Here is a 27870-nt window from a genome sequence, read left to right on the forward strand (position 1 = left end):
CCCCCCTGTCAAGAACGGGGAACCAGGCAGAGTAAGGAAGCACACTAGTTGAGGTTATTTGCAGATGTGAGCTCAAATCCTTGTGAATCTTTGGGAAAGGGGAAAGGTGCCCACACAAAACTGTCCAGAATTTCATAGTAGTGACCCTCAATGTATTTGCCCTTCTGTACGACCAGGCTCAGCAGGGTGTGCAGGAAAGAACACACAGCTCTCAGGGACATATGTGGTCTTTTCTGTTCTCCAAAGGCCCTGGTCTTGGTCAAAGCCTCTGGCCAGGAGCAGCTGCCACCTTGCAAGATCCTGGCAAGCAGGAGTGAAGTTTGACTGGGCCGCCCCTTGATCCTGCCCCCAAGCGTCTGCCCCTAATAAGAAAGGAGGCACAGAGAAGGAGGGGCCTGTACTTTGGCTCCACCCCGCCTTCCTGCCCTCTTCTATCCACCACTGGGGCCCAGGAAAACCTAGTTAAATGATTTTGCTTAGGCCTTGCTCCCGTGAGTCCTGGAGGTGGCATAGACTGCTTATTCCTTGGCTACCTGCCCCTTCTCAAGACTAGCGTGCGCAAACTCAGAGCTGCAGAAACCCAAGCCCTGTGAAATCGTGGCCCAAGGCCAAGGCTGACACTCGGCTGTAACTCCTAGCCCCTCCCCGTGCCCGGGCCGCTGAAAAGCAGACAGCAAGCAAATTGCTGGAGGGCAGAAATGGCAGCCAGTGGCCGAGGTCTCAGCAGGGCCTTGCACTCCTCTGTTGGTCCGGCTTGGAAACAAGCTCAGTCGGGAGCCAAGGGGCGCCTGAAGCCCGAGTACGACGCCGTGGTGATAGGAGCAGGTAAAGCTAACGAAAGCAGAGCCAGAGCTCAGGGAGGGAAGGCAGCGTCCTGCCTGCCCACAGGCCTTTGGGGGGGGGGGGCGGGGCGGCTCCAGGGAGCCCCGCTGCCGCCTCTGCAACTTGGCCGTGAGTCCCAGTGAGCAGGGCCTGTGATGGAAGCGCCCCACTCCCGCCCCGGACTGAGAGTCAGGAGTCCTTGGTTACAGTTTGACCCTGGGCTTGCTATGTGGTCTAGAAGGGTTAAATCTTCCCGTCTAGAATGAATGACAAGGGGGAAGTAGTAAACTCAGGAGTTTCTCCATATCTCCTGCCAAGTGTGTGAGTTCCCTCCCCACCGACCGCAGGAAGCCTCTGGTGCTTAAGAACTTGGCACTGAGGGCAAATGAAATCCTGTACTCTGAGCCCTGAGTTCTGGTACCTATCTCACCACTGAGAGCACCCATCCAAGAAGGAAAACCAGAGGTTTTGTTTTGTTCTGTTTTGTTTTCATAAATAGAAGAGCTGTTTTGTGGGGCTTCCCAGAGACCCGCTTCCCACAGACAATGAACGAAACCAGCTACAGTGGTGGTCCGGCAACATTTTGCTGACTCTGAGGCTAGAGCACTGAAGTGTGCTGGGTAAGGAAGGGGTTGAGGCACAGCCTAGGGCCCCGGCTGCCCTCCACACCAGGGCCTTCCTATTCTCACTTGTGGGGCCTGAAAGCGTTTATATCCAGCTGGGCTCTTAAGTAGATGATAACAGGTTCGCATTTCCTTGAGACTCACCACACAGCTTTAAATGCTGGCCTGCTTTGGCTTCTCTGCTGAAAGCCATCCTCTCCAATGTGTGCCCACATAAATGTGTGTTATACACAGACTTGTGTTTATTATCGATACTAAAATAGAGATGTGTCTCACAGAATTTTGAAAATCAGATATATGGTGCTCTTGACTTAAATGTCATGACCTAGTATGCCACACAGGGACCCAAGCTCAGCAAGCTCCATTCAAGGGCCATCAACCGCTAAGTGGGCATCCCTAGAGGCCTGGGGATTAGCAGATCCTGCAGCAGAAGGAGACAGGTCACCAGAAGCAACAGGAGAGTCAGCCAGGACTTGAGGGGGTGGGATTCTGGAGTTTCGGATTTGTGTCCTTTGTCACTTGAAGTCTGTTTGTCCATCCATGACTGAACTGGAACCAGTCGCCAGGTAGACGTTCCTAGTTTTCCAAGGTTGATGAGCACCACTAACGAAAAGCCAAATATCGCCATGTTTGTTACAGCCTTGCAGCAGGCTGAGCGCTTCTCCAACACTTCGGAGCCTAATCCCTTGACACCGCAAGGCTCCACGTTGCATATGAAGAACACATCACATACACACCACTCTCTGCCTTACCTATGAGGACGTTCAAGGCAGTCACTCATTGTTAAATGTCTCTCTGAGAACCAAGCCAGGTGAAGCCCGGGGCTGCCTGCCTTGAATTTACATGTATATTCAGAGGATGGCTTCTCCAACTGCAGGTCCGAACCAGTGGCAGATCCAACAAGCATTTTCTTCAAAACTTTCTTATGAAAATTATCTAACATTCTTTATTTTAAAAAAAACACACATAGTTAGTGTTCCTCAACCTGTGGGTGGAGACCCTCTCACGGGGACTACATATTAAATTTCCTCATGTCAAATAGTTACATTATGATTCATAACAGTAACACAATTACAGTTATAAAGTAGCAACAAAAATAATTTTTTGGTTGGGGGGGCTCTCCACACCATGAGGGACTGTTTTAAAGAGTCATAGCATTAGGAAGGCTGACAGCCATTGTTTGACATAGGTTTTCACATACACCTATCAGAGGCTGGGTTAATACTAGGGCATGGAGCTTTGGTTCTCCGAGAACGTTCGTTAGTCAGCCTTATGCCAGGTCATGATGTAAGGTACATTTATTCTTGTGAATCGTGAGCAAAGGGGCTTGAAAACTCCAGTTTCAGAGACTCCATTAATAAATGAGAAGGTAGCTCAGTGACCTCTAAAATTCTGGATGACTCCATGTGGGAAATTTAAAGCAAAAGCTATTCAGCCATGAAGAAACTCATCATGGGAGTCATTGCTGCTCCCCTTACTCATGGGCATTTGTCGGATAAGAGTTGAGCCTTTTATTTGAGCCCGCACTGGGTCCATCCCGGTGGGTGCTGAGAGATCACAGCTGTCTACTGACACCGGAAAGGCTGAGTGGCATCTGTCACCAAGGAGAAAAATGACCAGGAGCCCCAGAGCTGCCTGATAACCCTTGAGCCTGCTCTCTGCCTGTGAATGATTCTCCTCCAGCAGCCTAGCTGCCTCATGAGGATGAGTAGCAGAGCAGCCTGGGGCTCGTGCACTCGGGGTAGCACTGATGCCACGGGAATTACTAGGAATTTGTGAGAAGTCGGGGTCCAGCACAACTCCCCATCTGCAGACTGGAGCCACCTTGTTACTGGTGCACGCCTTGAAGCAATACGTGTTAGTTACTTCATTTTTTTTTTAAATTTTGAACTATTCATATTTCCTTGTTGCAGCACTGGGGACTGGCAGACCCATTCCCATGTGGATTGAACCTTTGGGGGCACTACTGTGCCTGGTACAGCCACACAAGGGTCAAACAAGCTATGTGTGACAGCAACTGTCCCCCTGAATGGCACTCAGCTGGCTGGATAGGCCCTGCTCACACATACCAGCAAATAGCTGCCTTTCCTTCCCAGCGATGTAAACCATGCCACCTCCATGCTTGGTCACCAGCCCCCTCTAGGGTCAGAAGTCCAGTAACTGTGGACTTCTCCTTGACCTTGAAGCAGGAAACAGAGTTTCTTCTAAGGCCAACAGGACTTGGGTGGGGTGAGCTTCTGACTTCTCAAGGTGCTGTCCCGAATCCAAATATGGGACAAAGGAGAGGATACTTAGGGGCTAGGGATACAAATGGGACCTCAACACTTAAAGCGCATGTACTTAGTAACACTGTGCTCTCTCATCTCGTTGCAGGACACAATGGGCTGGTGGCTGTGAGTACCCGTTTGGTCCCACTTCACTGCCCCCCTGAGCAAGTGGCACCCAGGAGTGAAGAGGAGGGTTTGAAAAAGCAAGCAGGGGAGAGGCCACAAGAGAAAAGGGAAGGGTGGTCTAGTGTTGACCCAGGGCCAGTTAAAGGGGACATCCTTGTCCTTTCCCTACGGCATATGGTCTCTCCGGCCTGTGGGAGGGTCTGAGGCTTATAAAATGTCAGTCACCCGCATAGAGGAGCGAGTCAGGTATAGAAGGCTCTCTCACACTGAGTTGGAGGCAGTTTGTGCTGCCCAAGGAAGAACATGTTAGAAAGAACCTAATACAGGGTTTGGAAAAATAAGGGCTTGCTCTAGCTAAGATACTATCCGCCAAGGACGACAGTCTGGGACTAGCAAAGCTTATCTGTAGCCAAGGGGGGAGTGTTCGGTATTTTGTAGAAGGGACAGAGAACCCCCCTTTGTTTGTGCTCAGACAATGCTGTGCATTGGACCTGGTCTCAGAGCACCCTGGTTCGCAGATGCCGTTCTTTGAGGTAGTTTCTGTCTCTTGAGAGAACAGCGTGGCTGCCCTCTGTGCACCAGGACAGCTTCCCGAGCCAGGCTCTGCTCTGTTTTCTCCTCAGTACATCTGGAGACTAGATTCCCAACACCTCTACTCGGCAGCAGCTCGGGGAGCCCGAGGCAAGCTGTTACCCTCACTGAGCCCCAGTTTCCGATCTGTAAAGTAGGGGGAACCATAGCAACTGTTGCTAGCATGTCAGGCTAGATACAGCCACATAGCAGTTATCAAGTGGACTTTGCAAAATGTGACCTATGAACTTCACCATCTGTATTGTCACATTGTTACTAATGGTACAACCTCTCCCTCTCCCTCTCCCTCTCCCTCTCCCTCTCCCTCTCCCTCTCCCTCTCCCTCTCCCTCTCCCTCTCCCTCTCCCTCCCCTGCCCTCTCTCTGTAGGGCTGTAGGCCTAGACTAGCTCAGCTCAATACATATTTATTAATTCCCCGCTAAGTACTGGAGAAAACATCATAGAAACCCTGCATCACTCATTTCCCCCAAATACAGTTTTGCTACAGCCACAGCACAGTGTCCATTTACTGCACGTGCCATAGGTGTCGGCTCATGTGCAATAAAGCACATTTAAAGTACCTATTACAGAGCAGCTAAGGCAGCAGTTCTCAACCTGTGGGTCTCAATCCCTTGGGGGGAGGGGCGGGTCACACACCAGATATCCCACATATCAGATGTTTACATTATGATTCATGACAGTAGCACAGTTACAGTTATGAAAGAATTTTATGGATGCCGGGGAGGGGGGTGGTCACCACAGCACAAGGAACTGTATTAAAGGGCCACAGCCTTAGGAAGGTGGAGAACCATTGGGCTAAGGCAGCCCTCGCCGGCCCCGTGCAGCCACAGAAGTCAGCTTTGTAATCATCAGCCCCGTTTTTACAGGTGAGGGAACTGGGACACGTGGATCAGCAGAAATGAGCATGAGAAACTGAACCTGTTCCCAGGCTCGCCATATTGCCTTTGATGGAAGAAGAGCGTTTGCTCTGTCCTGGAGGAAGGACAGGGACAGGCAGGGTAGACAGTGCAATATGCATCCCTGGGCACCAGGCCTCCCCTAAAAGAAGGAAAAATCACCTTCAACAGAGAAGTGGAGGGGCAGACGTAGGGACACCAGATCTGAGAGGACATCTGGGCCTCACAACCAAGGGTTATGCAGGCCTTGCAGTGAGGGTCCCTGGTCAACCTCAGCAGATCACGAAGGGGCCTCTGTCTTCCCAGGCAGCGTATCTCCAGAGACTGGGGGTGAACACCGTGGTCTTCGAGAGGCGCCATGTGATTGGGGGTGCAGCTGTCACTGAGGAGATCGTTCCAGGTGAGCCCCGAGAAGTGGCGGGGTGGGGGAGGGGTGGGGAGAGGCAGGGGTGATCAGGGGTGACTGGTTCTTCTGATTTGGTTCCAGGATTCAAGTTTTCTCGAGCATCTTATCTCCTTAGCCTACTGAGGCCACAGATTTACACAGACCTGGAGCTGAAGGTAGCGCCGTCCCTCGTACCCTGGCGGTTGGCCAAGGGTGGGCGTGGTTCCATCTTTCGACCTAGGAGCGGGGCATCATATCCCGTGGCCTGAGCAGCTCCCAGCCTGAAGTCTTTCTTCTCTTCCGGCCTCTGTTCTGTCTCACACCTGTTCCTTCGCGTGCCACAGCTTGATTGTGTCCCAGCTAACCTGTGTTTTATAAGCTGGGACATCTCAAGTAAGAAGCAGGCCTCTTCAAGGTGTTTTTTGTTTTGTTTTGTTTTTAGCATCAGACCTACAGTTTGCAGGGCAGCACCTGGCTGGTGCCTTGGGCGGGGAACTTCCAGCTCTGCCCTGGCTCCCTTTACCTCCTGATATCTTCTCTGGTCTTCATAAAGCACCTGCATACAGCCTTGGGCACCTGGGTTTACACAGCTGCCTGATAGGGCCTCCTTAAATCTTAACAGCATGAGCAGAGAGACCTGTCACTCTGGGCAGAGACCACCTTTGCACGTTCTTGGTCTCAAAGATAAAAGTATTTTAAAACAGACCCAGAAGGAATCTCGGGCAGCTAACTGGAGTTAGAGGGAGGCTACCTTGAACATGGAAGTCAAGACATCGGGGGGGGGGGGGGCAGAGGAGGTAGAGGGTGGGAAGAGCGACAGTTACATTTTTAATCATATGCAGAGCAAAAAGGTGTGCGTGTGAGACACAGCGAAGGCACACCAGAGGGGGAAAGGATTGAATACCCACGCCTTAGCCCTGGGTTTTTGTTAGAGGAGTTTGAGATTTCTCCCTTCCCAGGGTGATGTGGGCCTCCACCCTTTAAATCCAAGGCAAGAGGGAGTGTCGAACCTTAGTGTTTCAGGTTAGACTTACAATCTGCTAAGAGTTAGTTCTTTTGGGTGGCCTAGAACTTGGGGTTGTACCCCGAACAGGGACAGGTGGTGAGCATTGCCCTCGGTTTACCTTTTACTTGTGTGATCAGGAAGGAAAAGGATTTATTACCACTAGTTTGCCCTTTCATTTTGTTGACATTGGGCCAGGAGGGACTGAATGTATTTACTGTCATCAGTAAATACGAGGCCAGGGTTCAGGCCTTGGCTCCTTTTTAAACCACCCCCCGGCCCCACCATCAGTGACAGACAGCTAAGCCCCTCCTTTTCCTGGGAGGCCAGTGCTGGGATACTTTTAATGTAACCATGAGAGGTGAGAGCATGAAAAAAGTTCCAGGCAGCTTGGAGATTTTCCATAGCGCCACCTGCTCTCTGCTCCTGGTTCCTCCTCTAACCCCCGCCCCCCCTCGATTCCCAAAAGGCCGGCAGTGAAGGTCTGAGACCTTGGGGAGTAGCATTTGGGGGTGCAACAGTAAACTTCTTCCTAAAGGCCTGGCTGTTCCTCCTACTTTCTTAACTCAGTCGTTGCTGCCTTTGGCTCGGTTTTATTCAGTTGTAAAATGGGGTTTTCTCTTTAATGTGTGTGTAGATCTTGCCTAAAACATGTCCCCCATCCCTCCCCTGGTTCAGACTTTTGTAGAGGGAGCTACTGACCACCACCATGCCGTTTATCTCAGAGGCCTGGGGCCTCTTCTGGCTGTGGGGCCATTTGGAATGGACTCTGGAAGCCTCTTCCCTGCCCCTGTCCTCTCCTAGTCGGCTAATCTTTGTGCACGGGTAGGCTTGCCTTCACCCGCCACCTCCTTCAAACAGACACAGCCTTGTAAACTCAACCGCCTCATTTCCGAGGCTGACTTAGCTTCAGTGCGCTGGCCTGGCTGTCTCCCATCTTGGGAGAGAAGAGCCGTGGAGCCTCATAGTGCATGAACCCTGCTCCTGTGCAAACAAAGGAGACACATTTTAAAGCACTTTGCTCTAAAACAGTGGTTCTCAACCTGTGGGTCACGACCCCCTTGGCGAACCTCTATCTCCAAAAAATATTTATGTGGCAATTCATGACAGTAGCAAAATTACAGTTATAAAGTAGAAATGAAAATACTTCTATGATTGGGGGAGGGGGGTTAACCACAACTCGAGGAGCTGTATTAAAGGGTCACAGCGTTAGGAAGATTGAGAACTGTGGTCCTGCGTCCTGAGGCGGCAGGTCTGGGTCCTATACCTGGCAGATCCTGTCTCAAGCTCAGGGGAAAGCTAGAGAGCTTTAGGGGTGAGGCTTGTGGCTTGGGCACAACGCTGCAGTCCCAGCCTCTCTGGGGGAGGTGGGAAGTGAGTTTCCACCCCTGGTGTCACAGGTAGCTCTTTTCAGAGTGAGACTACAGTGTTCATAAGGTAGGGGAGACTCTGGAGCTCCAAAAGTGTCACAGTTCTTTGTTTCATCCACCATTTCAGGTGCTGCAGGGGATGGGGGCAGTTGCCCATAACCTGCTGGCAGATAGGGGGAAACCTAGGCTCAGTGGGTGCTTCCCCGCGGGGGGACAGCACCAAGCTTTCCCCAGTGGTTGAGCAGGCCCCAGAGGCTGCAAAGGCAGTTCTGCCATTGCTGCCTGATCACCAGGCATCCAGCGGTGGTTCCCCCGGAATAAATGGAGTCTCAGACAGTCACGGTAGAGTGAGAAATCAAGCCAGACTTTACTTGTGAATCAGGGATTTATAAGCCCTGGGCAGCGGGAGGTGGGGCAGAGGTCATGGGGGTGAATGTGCCTGATTCGCTAGGGCTAAGGGTGCCAAGATACTTAATATACATACAGCAGTACTGTGGCTCAGTAACTTGGGGCCCTTATCACAGGAAGGAAAAAAAACAGTACTTAATTATCCTTTGTGTGAGGGGATAGCGCCTAGGTGTAATTAAGGGCCATTTGCTGGAAGCTAGGCCGAGATTTCCCTGGGCTTGTTAAAGTTCCTCATCAGGAAAGGGTAGGGGGCTGTATTTTCTTTTAGGACTATGCGACTCCCCTTACAAGATCTGGGGTTACCACATCAGGTGGAATGAGAACCCTGCTAAGAAAGAGAATTCGTGCTTCACAGACCGAGCGTGAAGCCTGGGGTTCGGTGCAGTGTTGGTACCACACCACAGCTGAAGGGAACTTGTATGAATAGAGCACAAGTTCATGGTGGCAGCTTTGGGGGACAGAGGCAGCCATAGCCTTCCCTCCCATCCTTGGAGGCTTTTCTAGATCTCTTCCATCCACATGCCTCCCACTTCCCACTCATGCTCCACTGGGAAACCTGCCTAGGCTGAGGCCTTCAAATCCAGCAGTTAGCTGGGAATGACCTAGGTGCTAGTGGGGAAGTGGGGATCGCCAAGGCTCCTGCTCAGAAGTCTGCGTTTATAGCTGCGGGACCCCGAGCAGCCTTTTTACAGCTTTCTCAGGGCTGAGACACAGCTGGGCCTTCCCTGTCCCTCCGCCTGAGAGTCGGGGTGAGCAGAGGAAGGGCCTGCTTTTGTTTTGTTACTTGAGGCTAAAAGTGCATACCCTGAAAAACTCATGGACGATGTGGGGGGCCAGTTTAGCATTCTCTTCCTCTTTCCCCTTCTAACTTCTCAGGAATGACAAAGGTACCGTTTAGAAGTTCTAAAGTCATTTGAAATGACAGCTTCTTCCGGGCTGTTTATCGACTGCATTGTTCAGTGTTCCCCAAGGGGGCCTGCTTCATGCCAAGCTTAGGACAAGGCTGAGGACAGGTACAGTGGGGACTCAGAGACACAGTAAGAGAACGGTCTGTAGAGGTTAAGTGACAGAAAGAAAAACCAGAAGACTGTGATAGGAAGAAGTGAAGCTCCACTCTCCCCGGGTGACCAGGAACTCCTTCTAGAAGGGGTGACACATGAGCTGATGTTCAGAGGGCAAGAAGTCCCTAGCCACGTGGACAGCTGAGAGAGAGAAAGAGCTCTGGTCACAGGAGTGTGGAAGTAGGCAGGCCAAGGCGAGTAGGAACAGAAAGCAGTCCCTCCCCCCAGCCCCCACCCTACCCCACCCCCACCACCCACCCCCGTGGCCAAAGCAGTCCACTACAGCGGGGATTTGGGAAGAGGGCGGGGCCCGGTCACGCTAGGACCGCATTTCATCCAGGAACAGGGAGAAGCCAGAGGGGTGTTTAATCAGGAAGCAGAAGCTTATAAAGGATTAGTTCCCTGGCCTTGGCCCATAGATACAGGAGGCAGCTGCTCAGTGGACCACAAGATGGCAGTCTGCGACGAGGGCACGGGGCTGGAGAGGAGTGGACATCGGCTACAGAGCCGACCTAGCACTATAAGAGACGTCAGTGGTGAAAGAAAGGGAGGAGCTGAGGGTAGCCCCTTCAACTGGATGGTTCTTCATAGCAGGAGGAACCAAGGCAGGGGCTGGAGAGCTGTCTCCAAGCCTCAGTCAAGAGCACTTCCTGTTCTTGTGGAGGTGCTGCCTTCAAGTCCCAGCACTCATGTGCCTGCTCACCCCCATCTCTAGCTCTGGTTTCAGAGCATCTGATGCCGTCTTCTGACCCTCACAGGCACCTGGCACATACGGTGTCACACACACATGCACGCATGTACACACACACACACACACACACACAATACCTGTATACATAAAATTAAATTTAAAAACAAAGGCTCAAGGTAGAAGTTTCTTCAACTTGTAAAAAAGACTTCTCAATTTTATTTATTTATTTTTTTAAAGGCCCTACCCACATTTGGATTCTGTTCTGTAGACTCCTGACCCCTGGGGGATGGTCTCTGGTTTGGTCAGCTCCTGGAATGTCAGAAAGGTCTTTAGTTTCCGTGAGCTTTCCTACCTCTTCAACTCCCACATCTCGCTTTTATCCTCTAAGGCACGATCTTATCAGCAACATCAAGTCACCAGTGCACATAGCGAATGTGCTGAGCCCATGTGAAGCCACAGCAGTGGGGAAACAGACAATGCCCCCACCTCAAAGCACGTGTGATCCTCTCAGAGAAAAGGAGACAAAGTGTACATGCAGCTGACCATGTGGTGACAAGGGCTTTGGGCAGAATACAGGTTAAAGGGACAGGGAGCATGCCAGTGAGGTGGGGGTGCGGGCCAGGGCTTGCTGATAAGCATGTGAGCAGAGACATTAAGTGGGGCAGCGGGGGTCAGGCCATGGATCGGGACATAGAAGTCTCCAGAAAGCAGTCACGGTCCATCCAGCTGTTGTCAGTGCACTGTCTGTGCCATGGCCCTTGGGAGAAGCCAGTGAGTTCTGAGGAAGCTCTGCTGTGAAACATCGTAAATCAGACCCTGACTTAAATGCAGCAAGGAGACTTCCACTTAAAGAGACCTTGCAGTAAACTAGACTGCCATGCAAATTTAAGAATTATCTTACTAATTTATCCACCTTGTGCATATGGATCCTCATATAACTGTTGCTTTATTGTGTTTTGAGACAGGGTTTCTTAGTGTAGCCTTGGCTGTACTGGACTCGCTTTTTAGACCAAGTTGGCCTCGAACTTACAGAGATCTGCCTGCTTCCACCTCCCAAGTACTGGGATTAAAGGCATGTACTGCTGCACCTAGCTTTATTGTTTATTTTTAAAGTTTACTTATTTTGTTGAAGTGAGGGGAGGTGGTTATAGATGAGGGTCCCAGGGTCTGGGAGTCACAAAGATGTGGCTTCGAAATAATTATCTTCCTTCTACAGTGACATGGGACAAACTGTTTAACTCCTCTGAACTTCCTGGTTATGTGTCTGCAGAGGGCAGTTACATCTCAAGAGTTATAGTGTAACTGTGCAGTGCCCTTTCTGATGACGTATAGTGTGTATGGGTGGGGCGGTTCGACGTGTTACAGTATGGTACACATGGTGTCGTAGTGTGTGCCTTGGCTTTATTGGTCTACCACTGGGTGTCTGGATAAGAATGTTAAGAAGATAAGAACCAGCTCTGTTTACTTTGGGACCAATCACAAACACCAACTGCAAAACAAACAAACAAACAAAACAACAACAACAAAACAAAATTGGTCCCACAAACAGAATTAGAAGGTCAAGCGCAGAAGCACAGATCCCTAAAATGCCTGTGGATTTTGTTTCTGCAGAAACATGGGCTGAGGCTTCATCAGCGAGATCCCTACTCCTTCACCCCCATGCTGGAAGATGGTACCCTGAGCAAGGTGCCCAGGTCCCTACTGCTGGGCACAGACATGGCTGAAAACCAGAAGCAAATCTCTCAGTTCTCACGGAAGGACGCTCAGGTAGGGAGGGTGAGCAGGGACTGAAGTCTTCCCTCAGCAGCCCAGAGCAGGCTCTTGAGAGGAAACGGATGTCCAGGCTGTGGCTGAACAGGCCACACTTTTCCTGGACAACTCGGTCCATGCTACCCTTTGACGTTAGGCATGCTGGGAAGGAGAGGTAGACAGCGGTTAAGACCAATAGACTGGGATTCCTGGAGCTGCTTGTGTTCATCTGAGGCTGCTGGCCAGGCAGTCTCTGTTTGCCCGATTTCATAAAGCAATCTCTGGGATGCATTATCCCTCTGCTGTTGCTCAGAACCCCACATGTTACCCATCCCAAAGCCCACGAAAGCCCACAAGAAGAACCTAGGACAAGAAAATGTTCTTTCAGTTTGCCATCAATCCCTGACAGCCAAAGCAAGAAAGCGTCCATCACGGTGGTGTGCAGATCAGCCTCTCAGAACACACACCAGATGGAGAAAGCATGCTGCTGCTGCTTCCTGCAGATCTAGTGCTGGCTTTGTCCCTATGCGGCAGCGAGTGATACAGTGGGCCTGGTATGGTGGGTTCTGAAGTTGAGGAAGCATTCTAGAACGGCTGTTCTTGTACCAGCCTGGATGCCAGCTGCAGATGTGGCACGAAGTCCTATCTCAGTAGAGACATGTTTATAAAGAAAGCCGAGGTACATGCAGTCGATGCACTTGCTTTCTGGTGGGCAAAGCCCAGACAGCCACAGGCATGCCCCACTCACTCCTTTCCCCAGAGCATCCTAAGTCTGGCCGTGTTAGCTGCTGTCCTCACAGCTGTGACAGAGTACAGGCTACACAAGCTTACAGGAGGAAAGATTTATTTGGCTTGTTGTTTGAGAAGGAACAGTTCGTGATGGTAGGAAGGCTTCGTGATGGGAGCAGCTCACAGCTGAGGGAGCAGGAGCGTGAGGTACTGGTTATTTCTTGTCAGCTGTCAGGAAGCAGAGAGCTCAGTGGAAGCAGAGCCAGCCTGTATCCATCAGAGCTTTCCTGTAGGCTCCTACCAAACAGTGCCATGTGTCAGAGGTCCTACGGTCTCTCCCAAACGGCATCCCAAACTATCCCAGTACCTGCGCCTGGGAGGGACATTCTGATTATAGCGCTGGCTGATTAGCATAGCTACCCTCCTCCCCTGCATCACCATGAGCATCTGATATAGTGGGCTGAGGACCCATCATCCCAGTGCCTGTGGCCCTGTCTGCTAATGACCACACAGGAAGGCCTAGGTCCATTTCCTAAGGAAGCCAAAGACCTCACTCAGTCTATAGTTTTGTGCTTGAAAGTTGTCATTTTTTGCAAGCCTGGCCTAGGGAAACGTTTCTTATTAGTTACAGGTTTTTTTTAAAGTTCTTTACCACAGAACTTTATTTATGTAAACCACAATTTCCTGAATTTATCCATATATACCACTGAGCCCGAACTCAAAGTCCTGGGCTAAGATATTTAAAAACTTCTGGTGGCAGCATCCCTGTTCCTGTCCTCCAGCTCAAGTGAGGAAGGCAGAGTTTGGAACACAGGTGTGGACAGTTACGCTGTGGAGGCTGCTGACTGAGAGGATACAGGCCTGTGTGGCTGCCTGGGATGAGGCAACATGTCAGACCGAGAGACCAGAAATGAGTGGTTAGCACACTGGAAGGAGAGCTGCCTTCTGCCATTCACAAACAGAGGACATAGAGAGAACTTCCAAATGGTTTTTATCGTAGGGTCTGACACCTCAGACACCTGACAGTTTTGTGTGGCTGGTGCTGGCCTATGCTGACCTTGGGCTGGGAGTGTGGCCCAAGAAGCCACCAGGGCTGCACTGTGGGAGATGGCAGTCCTATGGGAGTGTGTGGCACAGAGGACCAGGCCTGGGGATTCTGGACTACGGAATGCTAACATGAAGCTCCGTTGCAGGCCTTTCCCAGGTACGAGGAGTTCATGAAACGCTTGGTGCTAGCCATTGACCCCCTGCTGGATGCAGCCCCAGTGGACACTGCAGCCTTCCAGCACGGCTCCCTGCTACAGAAGTTCAGGGCACTGTCCACCCTGAGGCCCCTGCTAAAGGCAGGTACGTCTGAAGAAGTACAAGAATGCAGGTGTGGGGGTGTGGGGGTGTGGGGGTGTGGGGAGTGACCTTCATGGAAACAAGCCTGCTTTCTGGATACCTAGACCTAAACCTGAAGCTCCAAGGCAGCTACCTTGGATGGAGCCCAGTAATAGGCCATGGCCCACAGAGGCTGCCAGGCACTCCCCCCTGAGAGTTTCAGCCTGTGCTCCCCTAAAGACAGGGCCCAAGACAAAGGGTTGTGATTACTTGGAAGGGTGACCCCAAGGCACCAAAAAAAAGGGGGGGATGGAGAAAGAAGCTACAGAGTGCATTAGTTACTTGGTGTTGCTGTGATCAAATACTGTGACCAAGTGACTTAAGAAAGGAAGTGTTTATTTTACCACAAGGCTTCAGAGGGTTAGAGTCCATAATGGCAAAGACAGCATGGCAGCGGATGGCTGGCGCAGGAAGCCGGCTGATCATACTCCATGCCCATGCAGGAACCAGACTGCGAACTGAAAGGAGAGAGGGCCTATAAAGTCCTAAAGCCCACTCCCAGTGATGTGCTTCCTCCAGCAAGGCTCTCTCTCTTAAAGGGTCCACAACTCCTCAAACAGTGCCAACAACTGGGGACCAAGTGTTCAAATACATGAATGTGAGGGCAGCGGTGGCGGGGGTGGGGGGTGAGGGGGGACACGCATTTCTTATTCAAACCACTGCTCCGAGGGAATCCAGTACCAGGTGTGTGTTGGCACTGGCCATTGGGTGATGGGTGATGAGACAGTGGCCCTGGTGAGACTCTGAGGAATGTACCCCTAAAAGATATGTAGGTCCTTAAGGACCATTTCTAAAAGAAGGAAAGGGGCCCTGTCCCCAACTGGTCAGGGGTTCTCTCATGACACAGTGACCTCTGGGCCAGGCATCTACACCCTAGCTGATGTGGTGCCGGAGAAACCCAGAGAAGAAAGGGCTCGTCCCTCTGAGGCCTCCACTTAATGCTGTTGAAATTCGAGATGTGAAGCCGATCAAAGCCTGCACGAATCTCGTTGCCACGGCCACAGCTGGAACATGATCTAAGAGCCAGGAGGATTGGAAGAACCTGCCTCCATATGAGAAAGAATACTACATTTAGACCAAAAAAAAAAAAAAAAAAAAAAACTAAAATAAGAGGTCTGTGATCACTTATGAGGTCTTCCGTGGGCCTGCGATAGAAGCCTTATCTGTGTGCTGTTATTTTTCCACCACCCTTTGGGTGCACGGACAAAATTCTCAGATCCTAGAAAAACACGGAACCGGTTAGCTATGGTCACAAGAGAAAGAGACCTCAACAAAACTCCTTCGGCATCTGAAAGCCAACATTTATTTCCCATGCGTCTTTGTAGTTCAGCTGATCCCAGCAGGCTCAGCCGGTCCAGTCTGGCCTCATGCACATGTTTGTGGCTGGGGGCAACCAGCAGTGCCTGCTCTGCTCTTGCTGTTTGTCCTGTGTTTGGAAGCAGCATGTGACACTGGCATGTACATCAATAGAGAGGCACGGGGGTGGGGGGGGGTGGGGGGGGCGGGGGGGAGGGGGCAAGTCCTGCTGCCCCAGCCAGCTACAAGCCTCCATCTGTGGCACATTCATAAACATTCCACTGGCTAGTGAGCCGCACGGATAAGCCCAGAGTCAAGGTACAGAGTAGGCCCGCCAACTGTGTCCGACGGCTATCACAGCAGTTATAGAGAGAGAGTCTGGAAATGAAGGGAGCGAGTAGACGTAGTCACCAACACCAAAAGTAGACACTCCTTTTCAGATTACCAGACCAAGGAGCTTCGTGCACTGATGATAGTAATCATTAGCAAGTCATTAGGATAATGTTTATTAAGCAATTACTATTGCCAACTGCAGAGGTATGCAGCGGAGACACACTGGCCAAAACCGGCGATCCTTGTCCTTTCACTGAAATGTAACTGGTGCCCATGAAATTACGAATCACTTCTATTTCATTTAATCCCTACAGTAGCGTATGAAATACATCTCCCATCTTACGAAGAAACAGACTCGGAGCTGAAGATGTTTAAAAGGGGACCCAAAGTCTTGTAAGGGGTGACAAGCGCACACTGTCCCTGAATGTCACACTGTCTCTCCATGGAGTCTCTGCCTCTTACTGTTCTTTCTTCCCCGAGGATGGGAACAGAGTCTCCTCAAGGCCTGGCTCGCCTGATATGTGTATTTCTCTTTCAGGGCGCACCCTGGGAGCCCAGCTCCCCCAGTACTATGAGGTCCTCACAGCCCCCATTTCTAAGGTAAGTGTGGCCAGATGTGGCCCAGGGATCTTCTCCTGCCTCCCAGGCCCTTGAGCCTTTCTGTGGCCTTGCTCTCCAGGTGCTGGACCACTGGTTTGAGTCTGAGCCTCTGAAGGCTACTCTGGCAACCGACGCCGTGATCGGAGCAATGACAAGTCCCCACACTCCAGGGAGTGGGTGAGTAGGAACCAAGGAGCGGCTGCGAGAAGCTGGAGGAGAGCGCACTTCCTCTGAGCTCACCTAGCTCACTGGGCGTGGAGCTCAGCATGCATGCTTGCTGAATGAACTCTGAGTCCAGGAGGTGGAGCTGACTTCCATGCCGTCTGAGCCCCAGCACTCCTTCTTAGCTGTTCTTCTCCATGAGCCTCCAGGCAAAGCCTCTTCCTGCTGTCAGCATCTTCTGCCCTCCTCCTGCTCCTCCTTTCTCCTCCCAGACACCTCTCTTCTCTTCTCGGACTCACACACCTTCCTGCCAGGGTGTGAGCAGTTGTGTACCTAGAGCCTGATCAGAGAAGTAAGACAGTGAGGACTGTGGCTCTGTTCTGAACTCCTTGGCCTCTTGTAAGAGCAGGAAGTAAGTGTGTGTGTGTGTGTGTGTGTGTGTGTGTGTGTGTGTGTGTGTGTGTGTGTGTGTGTGCGTGCGCATGCACATGCACATGCACATATGGGTGTATAGAGATAGAAGGGGCCACTAAGAGTGCACCTAAGAAGCATCTAGAACTGTCAGTGTAGGACCCCCAGGAAGTGGCTTTTCAACAGAGGTCAAGCCTGTCCTAATTCTCCAGGGCTATAGAGAAAAAGCATGGGCAATGTTTGCTGCACTCTGCTAAGCCCTTGACTAACCCCACAATGTGGATCTGCCACCCCCACCCCCACCCCCACCCCCACCCCCACCCCCACCCCCACCCCCTATCTTTTTCTCTTGGGTCTCAAGGAAACTGAGCTTCTGGCCAGCTTATAAAACATGCCTTTCAGAAAACCCATTGCTTCACTTAACAGCTATTGATGAGCACCTGTACCAGGTGCTGGAGACGCAGTAGTCAAAGGACCAGAAATTCTCACAGGACAGAGACCTGGGGCAAGCAATGACCATAAAACGTGCACCTTGTTCTAATAATGGGCCAGCAGGAAAACTGTGCTGCTATTAAAAAAAAAAAAAAAGAAGAAGAAAAAAAAAAGATCTGCAGATCTGCAGCAGGAAATGTTTGGTCTGAATAGAGGTGAATGAAATGGGTTTGCTGAAAAAAGATAAGGAAGAAAAAGGTCTCAGGCTAGCAGTACAGCAGGTGCAGAGGCTGGGGTGGAAGGGACAAGCGCTCCATTCCAGCAAGCAAAGGGATGTGCAGTGTGAGGAGCATGGTAGGACAAGGCTCACACCAGGCAGGACACCACCTGATGATACTGACCTTTCCCCTTGGCCAATACTGTGCAGCAAAGGCTATCAAAAGAAGGGTGACCAGAGCATCCGGGCCCTGAGACAGGGATCCAGGCTCCCCAAAGGGTGGCCTGCAGGGGACCAAGTGCCAAGGAGAGCTGGTGGCCCTGGTCTGGCTGTGTGAGGAAGAGAAGAAAGAGGCAATTTGTCATGGGTGTCTGAGCACCCTGCAGAAATGACGCAGGGTCAAGGTTGGCACCATGCTTTCTGTTGGAACACTGAAAATGCCCTTTATTTGGGTGCGGACACTAAAAAAGAGCAGTTCAGAGAATGGGGAAGGCACTGGGTTTAACATGTGTGCCAGAAATGCACACATGTAGAGATGCCTTTGGGAGAGAGACACCGGCTGTGCATGAAGGCTGGAGTCCTAAGTCACATATATGCACAGGGAGGATGTGTGGCATGAGAAAGCAGGCGCTGAGCTCATTCAAAGGCTCAGGGAGAGGGCCTAGATTGGGAGGGAAGAGTTGAAGGTCCAGGACAGAAAGGGCTATTAGCTTCTGAATCCGGTGACAGGGTCCCGCCTCAGCCCCCCGGTGTTCTGTGCTCTACCCTCAGGTATGTCCTGCTGCACCATGTGATGGGCTGCCTGGAGGGGATGCAGGGTGCCTGGAGCTACGTCCAGGGTGGCATGGGTGCCCTCTCTGATGCCATCGCAAGCTCAGCTACTACACATGGAGCGAGTATCTTCACAGAAAAGGTGTGGGCCCCTCCCCCAACCCTGGCTATTGGCCCCAATGCAGAGTAGAACAGTCTCAGATTTAGAGAGACCCTCAAATTACCCAGAAGCCCAGAATCCAGGCCCTCGCTTCTGAAGCCTGGTGGCAGCTGAGCAGCTGTCGTCTAGGTCCACTCTTCCGGCTGACCCTTCAAGCTCACCAGCCACGAAACAGTGCATGGGCTGTGTTCCACGGTAGATGGGTGGGTGGCATCAGTGCTCCCTGAGAAGCCTTTGGTTTGGAGAAACGGATCAGGGGTGAGGAAGCATTGATGCCTAGGACCCACCCCTCCTATTCTAAACCTGGGCTTCCTTCTGGGGACTTTGGGGGGGGTCTCTTGCTGGGGCTCCAGACTGTGGCTAAGGTGCTGGTGAGCAGTGAAGGACGCGCCCAAGGAGTGGTGATGCAGGACGGCGAGGAGGTCAGGAGCAGAGTGGTCTTGTCCTGTGCATCGCCGCAAGTCACCTTCTTGGAGCTGACACCACAGGTGAGGTGGGTCAGGGTAGAGATAAAATACCTGCCAGACCAGTCTCAAAATGTGGTGTGAGGTGTTAAGATTACATCAGGGTGGTCGATCCAAGGACTAAGCCTTATTCTGAGGAAGTGGGTAGCTTGCAAACAGTGGAGACGCCTCATAGGTCACAGGGAGGTGAGGGGACTTGGACCACACAGATGGCAATCGGCCAAGCCAGTGCCAGAGCCCAGGTCTGGCTCATAATTCTTATGACTTCTCCGCCTTCGCCAACTCTGATTCTACCATCTGCCAGTGATCTATTGCAATATTAATGCCGGGAATGGAGGTTTGGGAGTTGTTCTGTTCTGTTTTGTTTTGTGTGTAGCCCAGTCATAAAACTTCTGGGCAGATAAGCCCTCCTCTCGTAGACAGAGAAATCAGTTGTCCTTGGCTGGTTCAGCTGCTGGGGCCTGCATGTCACCTGCAGTGGCTGTGGCTCTCTGCTGGTCTTGATTAGACTCAGTTCTGTGTCTGGGAACTGGCTGACTGTGGCTGGTCCTGGACAGAATGTGGTAGAAAGACAGAGTTGGGGGGCTCAGGTGTCCCCTCAGCCTCTGGCTCGGGGGCTCTAGCATGTTCTCCAGCCTGGCAGAGAGCGACAGTCGGCAAGCACAGCATGCTCCATATTGTTTCACCTGGGCCCAACTTATTTGCTGCCATTGGCTAAATCCAGTCTCCCAGACAGTCCAGAGGGAGGATGAGAAGGTTACCGTGGAGAAACATGGAAAGGGGCTTGCATCCAGGAAGGGCTCAGGACTTCGGAACAATTGGCCACACCTCCCCTATCCCTGAAAGCTAAGATAATGTGCGTCTTTGCAGGCAGCCTCATCCACAGATAGGCCTACTCTTGGGGGCAAAAGCAATAATGTCTCTGAACATTTCCACTAACAAAATTCAACAACTCTCAGTGCATATTGTTAAGGCAACTGTGAAACAGCAAGAGCTGTGAGTGGAAGGAGTACAGTGCATAGAAATGTCTATCCCTGTCCAAGCAGGACAAGGAGAGAGAGCTACACCCAGCCAGGACAGTTGGCCAGGCGCAGAGGAAGACAAGTTTAGCCTGGAGGGAGAGGCCTCCAGGGAGCTTTCACAGAGGAGGAAGTTTGGGGCTGAGTTCTGAAGGAAACAGAGGACCTCCTTGGGTAAAGGTTGGAGGACTGGTCTGAGCTCTTTGGCTGCCCGGGGCCTCTCACAGAGCTCTATCCTTCCAGGATTGGCTTCCTGGGGCCTTTGTGAAGAGAATCTCCCAGATGGACACACAGTCTCCTGTCACAAAGATCAATGGTAGGAGACGTCTGATTGCATCTGCCTTTTGACACGTGTGTGTGGGAATGTCCAAGTCAGAGGAGCCCCAGCCACACTGTTCTCTCCCTGTCCTGACCCCAGATTGTCCTAGCTTGTCCCCAGTTTGCCCCCAGTTTGTCCCAGCTTGTCCCCAGCTTATCCCAGCTTGTCCCCAGTTTGTCCCAGCTTGTCCCCAGCATGTCCCCAGCTTGTCATACTTTCAGACTTCTGGCCCACTGGACAAGCAGGTGGTGGCTATCAAAGGAGGACCCTGCAGGGCTGCGGGCCTGACCTGACCTTTTGCTTCCTCAGTGGCTGTAGACAGGCTGCCCAACTTCCAGGCAGCCCCCAACACTCCCAGGGAGCAGGCACAGCCTCACCATCAGTGTTCCATCCACCTGAACTGCGAAGACACTCTGCTCCTCCACCAGGCCTTTGAGGATGCCAAGGGTGGCCTGCCTTCCCAAAGGTAGGTGAGGCCTGGCCTTTGTGGCCTCCTGCATGTTCTGAGGCAGGAGCCTGGCTTCATTTACCTGGTGCTAAACCTTCAGTGTTCCAGAATCAACCTGCCTATGACTATTCATTTCTTTTGGGGGGATGGGGGTTGAGACAGGGTCTGTCTGTGTTAGCCTTGGCTGTCCTGGTAGACCAGGCTGGCCTCGAACTCACCGCGCCCAGCTGACTATCCATTTCTAAGAGCACTAAGTGTCAGACAAAGAATCTGAATATGAGAGCAGTGGAGGTGAAGGAGGGCCATGTTGGGAGTGTGCCAGCAGATAGATGGAGAGCAGTCCTGAGGAGGATAGCATTCAGAATCAGAAAAGGAGGTGCTGCGTTCTGGGTGAGAAAAGGGGTTCTCAGATTCAGTGACAACAGAAGCCATGCTTACTAAGCCCCTAATGTGTGTCTAAGGAGCCCCTTTACCCAAGCTCCTAAAAGCACCCCATCCCAGCTGGGCTCTGTGGGGCCTCTACCCTTCATGCTCTACGTTGCTCAACAGACACATGCTGCACCCGACTCCGTGTCAGGCTCCACCCCAGGCACAGGTCGTATGGCCTGGGAGGTGAAGCAGACACCAAGTTTATGATAATCCTGGTGCCTAAGAACTCACAGCATAAGGTAAAGAGGAGAGACGCAAGGCTGCTCTTGTGGAGCCTACTCTTCGTCAGCTCAGACACAGACCACCAAGAAGGTCCCACACCAAGCTCTCTGCTCCATGCCGGCCAACAGTATGCAACAATAATAAACACTGAGGAAAAAAAGGAAGGCAGGCCAGAGGAGGTCTGCTTTTTAAAAGTGAAGGCCCCTCTGACGAGGTGACATTTGAGCAGTGAATTGAAGGAAGCAAGACTTGTGTGGATATCTGAGGGAAACACCCAGAGAGAAGGGCAGGGGTAAAAGCCCTGTGACAGGGGTGTGCCAGAGTGGAGGGTGCAGAGCCGCAGCAGCTGCCTGGGCATTGCCCCTTGCCTTAGCTTTCACCAAAGGAAAGCCTGACTTTTCCTTTAGAGAGACCTCCTCCGTGGTGGCTCACGCCTTTAATCCCAGCACTCGGGAGGCAGAAGCAGGTGGATTGCTGTGAGTTCGAGGCTAGCCTGGTCTAGTCTACAGAGTGAGTCCAGGACAGCCAAGGCTACACAGAGGAACCCTATAAAGAAAAGACACCTGTTGTAATTGGTTCCTGTGAGGGCCACAGGACAGCAGCTGGGACCTGGGTGGAGACAGAAGTGATGGGAAGTGTTCAAGTGGACATGTTTTAAAGGTTTGAGGGTGAGGTTTGCTCTTGGACAAGATCTGGTTTGCGAGTGAGGAGTGACTGGAAAATTATGAGAAAGGAGGGGGCTTCTGGGAGGTTTGAGAGAATATTAGGCATTAGGGTTTAGACAATGACAGGAGAGGAGAGACCATCAGATATCTAAAGAGAGAAAGATGTACAGTTGGGGGATGCTGGTCTGAGAAAGGGCATTTCACATGGCTTTGAAAAATGCTCATGAAGTCTACATCTATGGAAATGGTTCCAGCATCTCCAAGGCCGTGGTTACAAAAGGCTGTTACACTCGGGTCCCTTTGGTGAAATGGCGGAGCCTGAATTTCACCTCCTCACACCCTCCAGTAGACCATCAGTCATCTAGATGACTGTGTGCATGCCAGGTAAATGGCTGCCATGCCATATCTTTTATGGAATGACACCAAGGGGGAAAGTTGGCATGTTCAGCAGGGTCTAGTTTTCATTTTTCTTATATTTCCAATCTGTGGCTATAGAGTGCACCGAGCCCTCAGGCACGGAGGGCCAAATGTATCCAGAGATCTGAGGGTTTTGTGCATCAGCCTAGGAAAGCTGTTGGCTATAGGCAACCATGGTTGGTTGGACATGGGGCACCATACTGTGCTGCTTCAACAGGCCTAGATGCTCTGCTTTGCCTGTTCCAGATATAGTTCCTGGGCCAGGAGGGCAGGGACAGCTTGGTTGGACCCTGACCACTGGGGACTTCGGCCTGACCCCTCATGGTTCTCACTATCTGGGCCCTGGTGGTGTCTGAGTTGGGGAGTCCGGATTAGAACACAGGTCTGTGGGGAAGGAAGACAAGGCCAGGACACAGCCCTGAGCCAGGTGAGGAAGGACCAGAGCCCTGTGTCCTGGGTCTATAGGTCTAGAGGAATGCGACAGAGGTGAGCTGGACTGTGCTAACTAACATGGCTTTACACTGATAATCATCTCAGGCTGGTAGTCTCTGAGGGCCTTCATTTATCTCGAGCCACCTCAGAAAGGCCCTGAGCTCTTCTCCGCAGTCCTGACCCTCTCTGCTCCCCCAACATCACAGGCCCATGATTGAACTCTGCATCCCTTCATCGCTGGACCCCACCCTAGCTCCCCCAGGCTGCCACGTTGTCTCCCTCTTCACTCAGTATACGCCCTACACCCTGGCAGGAGGCAAGGTCTGGAATGAGCAGGAGAAAAACACCTACGCAGACAAAGGTAAAGAGTGCGACACGTGACAGCTAGCCGTGGGAACCATTGGGCATTCATGTGTGCGTGCATGCGTGCACACACACACACACACACACACACATACACACACACACACACAGCCTCAGTCAAGATAAACACTGTCTGCAGGAAAGAGATGTACCTAAGGAAACCTCATGTCAACATGGTAAATAGCTGCTGTGATAAGGCAATAAGTTGAGAAAGCCAAAAATACAATGTCCCAGGCTAGAGAGATGGCGCCACCAAGGCTCATGTTTAAAAAGTCTGGTAACCTGAGTTTGAAAGCCTAAAAACAGTGGAGGGAGAAAACCAACCCCCAGAAGTTATCATCTGACCTCTGCACATGCACTGAACCACACACACTCACTCTCACACTCAAACACACTTACACTCATACTCACACTCACACACATGCACACAACACATTCATACACTCTCACATTCACATTCACACACTCACACACTCACACTCACACTACATAACACTTTTTATAAAGCAGAGGACTCCGCTCTTGCCTGCAGTTGCTCACAGTCCATTGGGGAGGCTAGCAAGGGAGCAGCTGACCACCACGGTACATTGTGCTTTATGGACCGAAAGAAAGAAGCCCTGAGCCAGAAGCGAGGAAAGCACTGAAGGGAAGAAACACTGAGCTGGGTTTTCAACAATGAATGAGGATTGGCCTGAATGTAAAGAATGTTCCAAGCAAAAGAAACAGCTTGGGCAAAGCAATGAGAAGAATGCGACTTCACATGTTCAGGAGGAGACAAGTAGCGTTGTTTCAGGTCAGGGTTAAGAGATGAGAGAGCGAGGCTGGACTGACTACAGGCTTTTCTGACAAAACATTTATTTGCTAATGGGTCACTTTTCATTTGTTCTTTACTTACTGTCATACAATTTGCATAGGATAAAATAAACCTTGACTCTTATTTTTTTTTTTAAAGATTTATTTATTACACATAAATGTTCTGCTTGTATGTACACCTGCACACCGGAAGAGGGCACCAGATCTCATTATAGATGGTTGTGAGCCACCATGTGGTTGCTGGGAATTGAACTCAGGACCTCTGGAAGAGCAGGCAGTGCTCTTAACCGCTGAGCCATCTCTCCAGCCCCAACCTTGACTCTTATAATTCAATAGGCTTTAATAAACTTATGAGTTGCACAGCCTCCTTGTGCCCTCTTCTTCCAGTGTTTGACTGCATCGAGGCCTACGCCCCTGGCTTCAAGAGTTCTGTGCTGGCCAGAGACATCCTTACTCCACGGGATCTAGAGAGAATCTTCGGCCTTCCTAGAGGGGTGAGTGTAAGCCCGGGCCCTCCTCCCTTTCACCTCCCTATGTGCCTCCCGGCTGGCTCCTTTGGCCTTTCCCAGCCTTCATTAGGGAGTGGTAGAGCCCATGGCTGAGTAGAGACAGACACACAGGTGCCACTCAAGAAGGTCGCTGTAGGAAGCCTGCCTCAACTTCCCTACCAGCCTTTTCTAAAGAGAGCTCCCTCCCTAAGGAAGCAGGACCTTATAGTAAGCTTTACTGTACCAGATAAAGGAGACTGGAGGACAGAAGCCAGAAGCCTGCCTAGGAGCCTGTGGTGGGTCAGGGGACCCGGTGAGGAGGCAGGGGACCCAGTGAGGAGGCAGGGGACCCGGTGAGGAGGCAGGGAGCCCCTGAGGAGTCTGGAGTTCCATGATGAGACAGCTCCAACCCTGCAGCCTCTGGCCACAGTGTCCACTGAGCCTAACAAGGCCAGAGGGAGCTGGGTGTTCTGTGATGCACATCAGTGTACCCAGCCAGCATGGACACAAGTAACGCCACCGTGTTATACCTACATTGATTATATGCTAAAAGAATCAGATTTGGAATCCATTAGGCTAAATAAAATACACTATTGACGTAAGTGTCACCAATTTGCTTTTTTACTTCTTAAATGTGGCTCCTGGTAAATCTAAAATTGCATGCACAACTCTGGTCATTTTCGCTGTTTTTGTTTAAACTGATCCAGACAGAAGGCAAAAGGCGAGGCAGCTGGGAGGAAGAGGGACCTCAGGGACTGAGGCGATGATCAGTGTGAGGCAGGGAGGGGTGAGAAGTGTCAATGATAGTGTGATCAGGAGTGGGTGGACGTGACATGAAGGTTGAATGAGAGGCTAAGGACAGGGTGGCAGGGTGGTTCTGAAGGCAGGATGGTTTGAAAGAAGCAGGCTTAGGGAAGAAGTCATTGCCATGGGGACCAGATGAGAGGGCAGACTAAGAGGGACAGCCCATGGTGACATCTGGCAGATTCTGCTCTCCTTTGTTCAGGACACCCACTGCCTTTCTGGGCCAGTCTGTCCCAAGCCAGTAAGCAGAACCCGCTCCTACTGTGCTGTGTCTGCTGTTAACAGTGAGGCCCATGGAACCAGAGGTGGGGGTTGGGGGTGGGGATGCTCAAGGCCAGATTGCGATGGTAGCTACCCAAAGATCCAAGCCCCAGCAGGAGCCTGTGCCAACGGAGCAAGTCAGTCTCCTGTCTTCCCAACAGACTGAGGAGTCTTGTGGTCCACAGCCAACCCTCACCCCCCCCCCATGCCCCGTTTTCTTTCCCACTCAATTTCCCTGCACTCTATAGAGGCCCCTACTCCTCTTTTTTCTGGATAAAACACCCCTGTGAGTTTCGTCCAAAGCCTGGGCCGTGTCCCTCTTCTCTCCCGCCCTCACTTAGGAACCCAGGGAACTATCCGGAAAGCAGAAGGGACTGGATTAGAGGATGAGGAGAGGAAGAGGCAGCCAGGGTGGCAAAGCCCACAGCACCCCCACACTAACAGCTGTAGCCCTGCCTACCTCCACAGAACATATTCCACGGTGCCATGTCCCTGGACCAGCTCTACTTTGCCCGTCCAGTGCCCCAACACGCTGACTACAGATGCCCTATCCAGGGCCTGTACCTCTGCGGAAGCGGGGCCCATCCTGGTGAGTGACCTAATTCCTGTGTGGGTTGTAAGGGTTTATGGGGTGAGGGTCATAAGCTTGTGGGAAGAGGAGGACGTGGGGAACCCTCCTGGGGTTCCAACCCCTCTGTGCAGGGTAAGCACACAGCAGCATCTTTGCCAGGCTGCCTCAACCCACAGCTTTTGGTAAACCGTCCTCCCAACCAGGCGTAGGGACACATTCTAACGGAGGGCAGAGGCAACCCCTCCAGGGGCTGCGGGAGACTCCCACGCCTTAATTCCTCACTCGTATGTGAGACCAGAAAGGATCAGTAATGTTTCTCACCTTTGAAATTCTTTACTGTACCAACTCCAAGCCTAGCTGCTGACTTCACTGCGGCTGTCATCTCCTGGTCACACCCTCTCTGTGCTCTGGGCGAGGCCTCCGATAGTGAAGCTGTGTCTCCTGCCTCCTCCTGATCCTTAAACGTTAGCTTTACCTGCTAAATTGCCAAGTGCCTCCTGGTTCAGCAGGTAGGCTGGCAGTGTGTGGGAGGGTGGGATAAGAGGCCAACGTGGCCACAGCCTGCCAGCCCTCCCCCAGCTGTGTGTGGAAGCTGCAGGGAGCCCAGACAGCTTGGCAGTTGTTCCAGTGTGGCTGTTCTCTGAGGCCCGCCCTGTCCCTTCCTGGTGGGCTTCTGAGCTGGGCTTTGGTTCCAGGAGGAGGCGTCATGGGAGCGGCCGGCCGGAATGCAGCCCATGCAGTCTTTAGGGACCTCAAAAGCATGTGATGCTGGACCAGCTCTGACCATGGGGACAAGTCTTCCCTGTACTTCTGAGCCACCTATCAGCCCCCCCATCCCCTCCCCCCCCCCGCCCAAGATGCCTTGCTTCGAAAGATGCCACCGGAGACAGCTGCATTAGCAAGGTGCCCTTGTTTCTTAATCAGGGCCTGAGTTACATTTAGGGCAACTTCACCTTGCCTCAGGCCTCGACGGATTAGCTGGGTTTGTCTTATTAAAAACAGTGTTTTATATAGAGATGGCTTGTATTGCTTTTCTATGTGTCTATAGCTTGGAGGAGCTGGCATACCAACTGGACACAGTCCATCTAAGGAATGGAAGAATTTGGTCCAACTGTCCCCTTCCTGTCAGCAGCATTCCCACTACCAACTAATTGGAGGACTGGCCTGCCAAGACCCAGACAACTACTGCCATGTCCCTGTCACTATAAGAACAAACTCACAGTTCTAGTGACCCACGAGGTCACCCTCAGGCACACAATGTACATAAGCAAAGCATTATATCTCAAGCCGTCAAAAACTCCTGGTCAGGAAACAGCAGTTGCGGGTAACCACAATGTGAGTTCCCCAGAAGCTGTGCCTTCCAGATACCAGAGCATTCCGCCCTCTGCTTGCTTGACGCTAAATCTGCCATGCCTGTCACTAACCCTTTCAACATAAGTCTCATTCTGCACTGAGTTGGGCTGTCAGTGTCAAGCAGAAAGAAACACAGCGCGGGTCCCCTGATAACACCTACACTGGAAGCCTCTCCACGTTGGTTAAAGTCCACCATCCCAAGCTGTCCCCTCTGTAGGTCAGATAGAAACTTCCTGAGGCTGACGCCTAGCTTCCCCTGCGTAGACAGTCATGGTTACTATATTATAACATTTCCAATTAGTCTTTCACACAATCA

General features: G+C 51.7%; 1 protein-coding gene across 3 annotated transcripts; it reads left to right on the forward strand.

Annotated features, from left to right (window-relative positions):
- Nucleotides 1–456: 456 nt before the first annotated feature.
- On the forward strand, nt 457–27870 carry PYROXD2 (pyridine nucleotide-disulphide oxidoreductase domain 2). 3 transcript variants are annotated; one of them, XM_084754686.1, is made up of 16 exons: nt 457–825; nt 3819–3838; nt 5632–5725; nt 5813–5886; nt 11855–12010; nt 13915–14068; nt 16272–16333; nt 16413–16510; nt 18327–18468; nt 18840–18974; nt 20213–20285; nt 20598–20754; nt 23108–23262; nt 24465–24571; nt 26099–26219; nt 27250–27870. In XM_084754686.1, the coding sequence occupies exons 1-16, from the start codon at nt 699–701 to the stop codon at nt 27288–27290; spliced, it is 1716 nt and encodes a 571-aa protein (XP_084610812.1). In that variant the 5' UTR covers nt 457–698; the 3' UTR covers nt 27291–27870. The 3 variants fall into 3 exon arrangements, with proteins under 3 accessions (XP_084610812.1, XP_084610813.1, XP_084610811.1); XM_084754685.1 differs by lacking the exon at nt 27250–27870 and adding an exon at nt 26897–27218 and having other exon boundaries at nt 458–825; XM_084754687.1 differs by lacking the exons at nt 26099–26219; nt 27250–27870 and adding an exon at nt 25972–26092.

Source organism: Acomys minous (genome assembly GCF_964271855.1).
Source record: "Acomys minous genome assembly, chromosome: 2".
In the NCBI taxonomy this organism is placed as follows: Eukaryota; Metazoa; Chordata; class Mammalia; order Rodentia; family Muridae; genus Acomys; species Acomys minous.

Bases quoted from the DNA above. Each gene is read 5' to 3' on its own strand.
- PYROXD2 (XM_084754685.1), top strand. From the start codon at position 699: ATGGCAGCCAGTGGCCGAGGTCTCAGCAGGGCCTTGCACTCCTCTGTT. The intron at 3,839-5,631 runs GTGAGTACCCGT...CTGTCTTCCCAG, and splicing joins GACACAATGGGCTGGTGGCT to GCAGCGTATCTCCAGAGACT. The intron at 5,887-11,854 runs GTAGCGCCGTCC...TTGTTTCTGCAG, and splicing joins ACACAGACCTGGAGCTGAAG to AAACATGGGCTGAGGCTTCA.